At 59.8% G+C, this 8,353-nt stretch overlaps 1 protein-coding gene across 1 annotated transcript in view; it reads left to right on the top strand.

Annotated features, from left to right (window-relative positions):
* Window positions 1–255: 255 nt before the first annotated feature.
* NSG1 (neuronal vesicle trafficking associated 1) overlaps window positions 256–8,353 on the top strand; it is a gene marked incomplete at its 5' end in the record, with an annotated part of 16,467 nt that continues 8,369 nt past the window's right edge. Inside the window, one exon of the mRNA XM_004715133.2 lies at window positions 256–384. Within this exon, the coding sequence (XP_004715190.1) occupies window positions 256–384 (129 nt within the window). The remainder of the gene's footprint in view (window positions 385–8,353) is intronic.

Raw genomic sequence — 8,353 nt, 5'->3', positions numbered from 1 at the left:
CTAGTGGTAAGATTTTTTGTTCTGCTGATGCCTTATACCTGATCCCTTCGACACCTCGTGATCGCACAGGCTGGTGTGCTTCTTCCATGTGGGCTATGTTGCTTCTGAGCTAGATGGCCACTTATTTACCTTCAAGCCTTTAAGTCTTTTCCGGATGAAAAGACTCCAAGACCCCTGCAGCATTGTGGGTGGGGGCAGGGGGTAGGGTCTCTGCTCCAGGTCTCAGGCCGTACCCCTGACGGCTGGCTTCTCTGATTTCTGGGCAAGGTGGTGGTGAAAACCAAGACCGAGTATGAGCCGGACCGCAAGAAGAGCAAGGGGCGCCCTCCCAAGATAGCCGAGTTCACGGTCAGCATCACTGAGGGTGCCACCGAGAGGTTTAAGGTAAGTGGCTGGAGGGACTTGGGCTGCTGCTTCTGCCGCTGCGGCAGGGGGCCTCCTGAGCTGTGGGGGGTGCCTGGGGAACGCCAGGTCCCTGCGGGGGTGGCACCTTCCACCTGGTGACCCTGGCAGCGTCCGGAGGCAGGCGGGGCTGTGGAGGCCTCTGTTCTCTCTGACTGTGTTGCCAGTGCTCTGCCCGGTCCTCGCCGTCCTTTCCCCAGATGTACCATCACCATGAATGTCAGCCCACTGTCAAACAAACAAAAAGACAAAGCACCTTCCCCCCCCCCCACCACTAAGAACCTGTGGTTTCTATCAGTTTGCTTATTGGATGCAAGACTAGTCTCATCAGCCTGGCGTCGGCCAAGTTCATGGAGGTGGCCATGTGTCTGGGCTTGGATTCTCTCTGGCCAAGCAGGGCCCCGTGGCGTGAATCGTGCCACGTTCTAGTGGGCCGCTGGTCTGTGGGTGGACAAGGTGGAGGCTTCCACGTGAGCCCCGGGGCTGGACAGGCAGGTCTCTGTGTGTGGTTCCCACCGCCTCATCCTCTGGCCACAAACAGGGATGGGGTTGTTGGGCCAAACGCTGGTGCAAGGCTCAATTTTCCACCGGAGACTCTTGACCTTGCGAATTGTCTCTCCTGCGATGCTTTCAGGTGACTTGTTTACATAGTGGGAAGGTGCCTCCACCAGCTTTGTGTGAGACACACGGGTTATACTCACGTGCAGAAGCACTTAGTGAGAGTCTCTGGGTCACCGTCCCAGCAAGGTGCAGATGGGCAGAACAGGAGACGGTGCGCTCTGCACACCAGCCCAGGGCTCTGGCCCAGAGCCCTTGCATCCCCCACCCCACCCTGTGCCTCCTGCGGCTGGGCACTGGGGGTGGTGGTGCTGGAAGGGCCTGCCTTGTTCTGGATAGTTCTCTGGGGAGGGCTGGCTGCTGGGAGGAAGGGCAGGGTCCCATCCAGGGCTGGGTGGGAGCAAGGGTTGGTTGAGGGAGGAACAAGGCCCATATTCTGGAACCTTTATGTGTGTGGCCCTAGAGAAGGTAAAAATGGGGCCCTCCTTGCAGATTCAAGGGACCTTTGGTAGACATTGTGGTGCCCCAATCTCAGAAAATCACCCCCCACCCCCACCCCATACAGGCAGGTTTTGTGATCAGTTTGTTCCGGGGGCACTGGCACCAACATCGTCCAACACCCTTTCTGTTTGTCACCCGTGTTTGATCCCTGCTACAGCCTGGTGGCTCACAGGAGGCTGACCTGGGCACAGCCTGAGACGGGGGAGTCCCTGGGGACACTGGGGTGCCAGTTGACGTCAGCCCCTTCTCCTGCCCGGCACTCCACACTGCCTCTGGGGCAGGGAGCAGCTGGGGTGGAAGGGCCTGGTTGGCCCTGGGGGCCGATTCCGCAGGGAGCTCCTGCCTCGGCGGTGGCTTCTCTGACCCTCCCATCGACCGCCCCCAACTGTAGACACCGGCAGTGCAGCCCACTGCACACAGACGGAGAAGCCCCCGTGTCGGGAAGGCCGGGCCCCTGCTTCCAGCTGCTGGAGGCTCAGGGCATTCTCTGCCCTCCTCGGGGTACCTGGCACGGTGGCTCACACACCAGGGGACGTTCATGACGAGGACCAGAGTTGCGCCCCCCCACCCCCAATTCCAAGGCTGGTTGTAGGGCTGAGGCCATGAACAGGGCTGTGGGCACCCCGGGTTTGAACTCTGCCTCTCGAGCCCCTGGACTTTGGTGCTATCCCCTCTCTCCCCATTCCCCTGCACCCTTGGGGCTTCTCGGCGCTTGCAGTCCCCAGACTCCTTGCTCCAGGCCTCCGGGGGACCCACGTTAGTCACCAGCCCCGCACTCACGTGGGGCCGTGGGGTAGTTACCTGGCGCCCGTTGCCCAGGACCGAGGCCTCCGCGGAGCGGAGCAGCAGCTTGCCTGTCCCAGCGGCCGGCGGCGGTGGCCTCAGGGCTCTGCCATCGCCTCCCGTGAAGCTCGAAAGCCCACGCCCCACGACGCACTGGAACCGCTGTGCGTTGGAAACGACTCGAATGTACATTCAGGACGTGTGCATGGCACCAAGGGTTAAGCGCTGGACTCGAGGATGGAGGTTCGAAACCACCCAGAGATGTGCTACCAGACAGACCTAGCGAGCTACTTGGCACCGGCAGAATGGACAAAAAGACCACTAACAACGTCCACGCGCCTACGGGGCGGGGGCGGCACTAAGACCCTGACACTAAGGCACACCCACGCAGACCTGTGGGCGGAGTGCAGCGGAGGGGCTCACTCAGGCGGCGTGGTCTGTCTCCTCCCCGTCCAGTGTTGAGGAGGCCAGGTTGTACTCCGGCCACGGCACCTCTTAATGCTGTCTCCAGCTGTCACCGGAGCCTTGAGTGCTCCTATGACGGGGCAGTTTTTAGCAGAATACCCAGACCCGGGTGGACTCAGCCTGGGCCCTGGCTGATGAGGGGACGCCTCAGGCCCGCCCAGGCAGTGTTTGGCTCCCTAGGTCCCCATGGCCGCCCCGTCTGACCACTTGCAGACTGGACCTGAGAACTGGACTGCCTGTACCCTGGGGGCTCCTGGCCCCCTACTGAACTGGGGGGAGGGGGAGGGCACCCCTGAAGATGGGCCCTGTGTGTTGGAATCAGCTGCAGTTCGGTTTTAACTTGGGGAGCCTGGGCCTCACCAGGCATACCCAATGGACGTTCCAGGGTAGGGCCCAGAGTGCGACTTTGGAACGTGGGCTCAAGACCAGTGGTTCGAACCCACCAGCTGCTCTGAGGAGGGTGGAGCAGGCATTCTGTTTGTGTAAGGATGGCAGCTCTCCCCTGTCCTGGGGGTGTGTGTGGGGTGTCACCGAGTCGGTACCTCGGTTTGGGGGCGGTGGCAGTAATGTACACCTTGGCTCATGACTAAAAGGTCCGCGGTTGGAGTCCACCCAGCGGTGCTTGGAAGAAAGGCCTGGGGCTGGACGTCCCCCCAAAGCAGCCATTGCAGACCCCACAGAGCACAGTTATGTGCTGACCCACATAGGGTCCCCAGGAGCCGGAGCGGATTCAGTCGTGGCTGGTCCCGTTTTGTAGGGTCACGAGTAACACCCGTACGCAAGCGTGTGTGCAAGCCGAGTTTGAACATGTGCACGGTACGGCCCTGACCCTCCCGTGTTTCAGGGTCGATCAGGGCAAGGATGGAAATGCTGCACATGCACAGGGGAAGATGATGATGATGGTGAGCCTGTCCCTGGTCTGGGCTGGTCCTGTCGTTTCCAAGGGAGGGACATTTACCTGCATTGTAGATCATCCGAGAGCTGTGATTGACTCCATGGTGGGTGGGCTTTAAAGGGAAAGTGGGAACTGTCCATGAGTTGGGACATTTGTCATCCCAGGTCTTAATATACACAGAATTCCCTGACCTCTGGGCTGGAGCTCTTAGGGGCCTAGCGGCTACCGCTGGACTGTGATCCACAAGGCCGGCGGTTTGAAACCCCCAGATGGGGCTTTCCACTCTAGTAAAGAGTGACCGTCTGGGAAGCCCATGGGGGCACGTCTGCCCTGTTCTTCGGGGTTGCTCTGAGTTGGCATTAACTCGATGGTGGTGAGTTTTGGAGTTCTGTTGTGGGTAGAGGTGGGGTGAACCCTAACAGGATGGCAAGGGGTTTTCAGGAGGGCTGTTACCTCCTGGAAAATGCAGAGGGTGGTGAATGCCTTCCCTTGAGATGTTCTGGAATGTTCTAGCATGTTCTGAAATATTCTCTGGACCTCTTTTTTTCCTGGATGAGCTGCGTGTCTCTGAATGTGCATACATCCCCCATGCTTCTGGAGGTTGATGGTATCTCTGAAGGTTGAGACAGGGACCGTTGTGGGGCAGAGAGCGTGGTGTGGGATGGCTGAGTGAGGGCAGGTTCCGGAGGCTCCGAGGCCCAGCCAGCTGGCTGCCCAGTCCCTTTTCCCTCCGTGTGTGACCCAGGGAATGATACAGTGGCACCTGCTGGTCTGACATGCGGCCTGCGGTCCACAGCACGGTCTTCTGTTTCTCATCATGTGCACCAGGAGCTCCGTGCTCCGCCCATGTGTGTCTTGGGTGGTGCTCTTGAGACGAAGCTCGCTGGTGGCTGAATCTCCTGGCTTTGAGGTTGCTGGGCTGGTTGCTAGGCAGTGAGCGGGCTGATAGGGACAAGGGTTTTTGTAAGACGTAATTGCTGCCCTGCCATGCAGGGATTGCTCCGTGAGGGCAGGCGGGGGAGTCTTGGCTTCCGCAGAGGTTACAGTCCGAGAGGCAGGAGGCGGCCCTTTGATCACCCTGGCCTCTGTGTGCAGAGAACAGACAAGGCCGAGCTGGTTCCCAAATGAACGAAGATTGGCCGAGGTGGGGGGGGGGGGCTCCCATCTGCTGAGGTGTGGCAGGTGGGCCGGAGGATGCCTCTCCACACTCTCTTGCCCAGCAGGTTGCTGCCCCAATGGGTCTCCATGCCTGGCGTCCTGTAGATGGGCAGGTCTTTCTCCCTCGGAGAAGTTGGGCACCTTCAAACTGCTCCCCTTTCGTTTTGCGGTTGCCTTTTCCCTTTTGCTTCCCCCGCCCCCCCCAGGTTCCTTCGGGGCCCTTCTTTTTTTGATGAAAGAACCCCTTGATCTTCAGTGAGACCCCATTCCCTCTTAGCCTGGGCCGTCCTTGGACACTGGGTTGCCTTCCTGAGTTGTCAGCGATGATTCCAAGGTCAGCTTTGCACCCGGACTCCTGCAGTCAGCACTCGAGCTGGGGGAATGTCTTGAAGGAGCTGGGCTGGTCCCTGTGCTTGGGACTCCGTCCTCCACGACCTTGAGCTCCCTGCACACTGCCCACCCGCCTCATCGTTGGCAACTGTCTCTACTAACCCCCGCCCCACCCCCAGTGTATATAAGCTGCATTTGCTAACCATTTAGACACGCAGACTGGGCAGGCGGTGACCTTCCTGGGCTGCCTGCCCCCCCCCTGTTTCGCTCCCTCCTCTGTGCCGAGTACCCTGCAGGGCTGAGTGGGCTGGGAGCGTCACACCCAGCACAGGCTCCCACCAGCCCCTCACCTGTCTGTCTGCGCTCACCGCTGTGTGGGTTCCCGGAAATCTTTGTCGCCCCGAGGCTGGAAGATGTCAGGGTTCCCCCACCTATTCCAAGAGAGGACTTTTTTTCGGGGTGGGCTTTGCTGCATTGCTGTCCAGAAAGGCACATTCCTGCCCCTCCCCGCTGGGAGCTGCCATCCATCCAAGCTTCGCCCTCCTGGGATCTTGCTTCTGGGTGGGCTCTGAACTTGATCTTGTCCTGGTGCTGTAGAGAGGAGTCAGGCCCAGGTGACCCAGTCCTCAAGCAGGGAAGGGATGGGACCCACCGTCGGTGAGGACATGCCACAGCCGATTCAGCTCTGCACTCCCGGGGGCTGCAGGGGGTGGCCAGTTCCCACCTCAGCTGGGCATGTCTCCCTGGGAGTCCCCCCGTGGAAGATGCAGTGTCTAGTGGCACGCCGGGCCAAGGTGAGCACCCTCCACCTGAGTGTGGCCCAGGAGCCCTGGAGGTGCAACACCGGCTGCTAACCCCATGGTCGGTGGTCCCACCTGGGGGAGAGGCGAGTCCGCTGTTTCTGTGGAGATTGACAGTTGGTCCCAGCCTGGGGCAGACCTGCTCTGTCCTCGGTCTGAACCCACCTGCTGGCAGGAGGCGGGGGAGGTGAGATTTGACCGTTCAGGACCTGGGCCAGCCACTGGCAGGCTGCCCTGGCTGCCAACGAGCCCGGGCTGACGCGCGGTGGCCCCTGTGTCACAGAGACGGCTCCATGGGGTGTCCTTGGCATCACCTCTGGAGACACATGCACAGACCTTTCTTCTACAGTGCGCTGCGTGGGTTTGAACCACCAACCTTGTGCAACCTTTGAGAACCATTCGCACGTGTGCACACACACCACACACCCACACCCACACACAGTGGGGCGGTCTTGAAGGCTTGGGGTACTGACCCGTCAGGGCACCTAGGCTGGAAGCATCAGCCTGTCCAGTCCCTGCCTTCGGACACGTGGTCCCTGCGTGTAGACAGCTCAGAAATGGCAGGTCCAGTTTGCTGCCCATTCCTGGTACCCATGTCTGGGAGCTCTTGTCAATGAGCTGCCTCCTGCTCCTTGATGCTTTGGGCAGGGTGGCTGGGGGCTCCTTGCCCCCCCCCTCAGGACCCCCACAGGGGCCCATGGGCTGCTGGGGGCCCACCTTGTCTCCTGTGGCCCAGCTCCAACTTCCTTAAGGCCCGTAGCCTCTCCAGCCCCCAGCCCCACCCCGCCCGCACATCTCTGTCTGTGCTGGCCCAGCCTGGCTCTCTCCTGGTCCTCTGTGACCACTCAAGGGACAGCCTCAGGGACAAGGCTAGCCACCCATCTTGATGGGGGTTCCCCCCAAGAGCAGCATGGACGAGCTGTGGGGTGCAGTGGTTTATTTGGGAGCGATCCCAGGAAGAATGGAAACTCCAACCAACCCTGGGTTTCCCACCCTTAACACCGGACAGTTATAGAACACAGCTCCCTCCAAGGCTGACAGCCTCTCTCTGCAACCCACAGGGGCAGCGCTCCCCTGTCCTCTAGGGCCACCCACCGTGAGCTGCAGTGGGCTCACTGGCAGAGGTCATCAGCATCAAGTTCTAAAGCTCATGCCACAACGGCTGCAGCAGTGCATCACCAGGGAGCTACCTGCAATTCACCCTGTATTCGGAAGAGGACGTGGAAGAAGGGGTATCATTGTTGGTGTCAGATGGATCTTGGCTGAAAGCCAAAGACCAGAACGATGTTTGTTAACTGTGCCCAAGGCATTCGGCGGTGTGGCTCCCACGCGAGTGTGGATAACCTCGTTGAGAAGAACGGGGTTCCAGAACATGTCATTGCGCTCCAGCGGAACCTGCACACGGATCAAGAGGCAATCATTCAAACAGAACAAGGGAGGAGGAAATGGTGTGCAATCAGGAGAGGTGTGCCTTGGCGTTGTGTCCTCTCATACTGTTCAACCAGTATGCTGAGCAAATCCGCAGAGAAACTCGATTGTATGATGAAGGAGTGGCACCAGGATCGGAGGAAGGCTGGTTAACAAACAGCCTGCGGTGTGCAGACGATGCCGACGAAGATCAAGGATGGCAGCCTTCCGTACGGATCACAGCTCCGTGTGAAAACCAACATCCTTACCACTGGACCGACAGCTAACATGATCCGTGGAGAAAAGGGTGGCAGCTGTCAGGATTTCCTCATGCTCATGGAAGCAGCAGTCGAGAGACACGTGCATTCGTTGCATTAGGCACTCTTCTGCCTCAGACCTCTTTAAGTTGCTGAGAAGCAAGGTTGCTTTGAGGACTACAGTGCACCTGACCCCAGCCATGGTGTTTCCACTCGCCTCCTACGCCTGAGAACGTCGGACATTGACTATGGGAGACTGAAGAAGAATCGAGGCGTTTGAACGGTGGGGCTGGAGAAGAACACTGAACGCGCATGGACGGCCGGAAGGACACACCGATCTGTCTTGGAAGAAGTACAGCCAGAGCGCTCCTTAGAGGCAAGGATGGCGAGACTTCGTCTGACATACTTTATACGCGTTGTCAAGAGAGACCAGTCCCTGGAGAAGGACATCATGCTCGGTAGAGCGGTGGGTGAGATTAAAAGAGGAAGGCTTCCGGCGAGGTGGACGGACACAGAGGCTGCATCCATGGGCTCGGGCAGAGGACGTTGTCAGGGTGGTGTGGGGCCGGGCGGTGTTTCCTTCTGTTGGGCCAGGGGTCACTGGAGCCGACCCAACGGCACCTGACGGTGACAGCTTCTGTGTTAGGAGGACAAGCAGTCCACGGGGCTAAGGTGGCCGAGGGTGGCTCAGACCTGCGCGGCTCCTTGGGGGATGGGCTTCCTGGCAGCAGGCTCCCCCACCCCAGCCTGTGGAGGACACGGGGCCTGCAGAGCCCAGCGAGAGGAGCTGCACCCGT

Source organism: Echinops telfairi, unplaced genomic scaffold (assembly GCF_000313985.2).
Source record: "Echinops telfairi isolate 266 unplaced genomic scaffold, ASM31398v2 ScPeMD7_28;HRSCAF=97, whole genome shotgun sequence".
Classification (NCBI taxonomy): domain Eukaryota; kingdom Metazoa; phylum Chordata; class Mammalia; order Afrosoricida; family Tenrecidae; genus Echinops; species Echinops telfairi.
The sequence above is the reverse complement of the archived record's forward strand: the minus strand, read 5'-3'. Positions and strand labels throughout refer to the sequence as shown.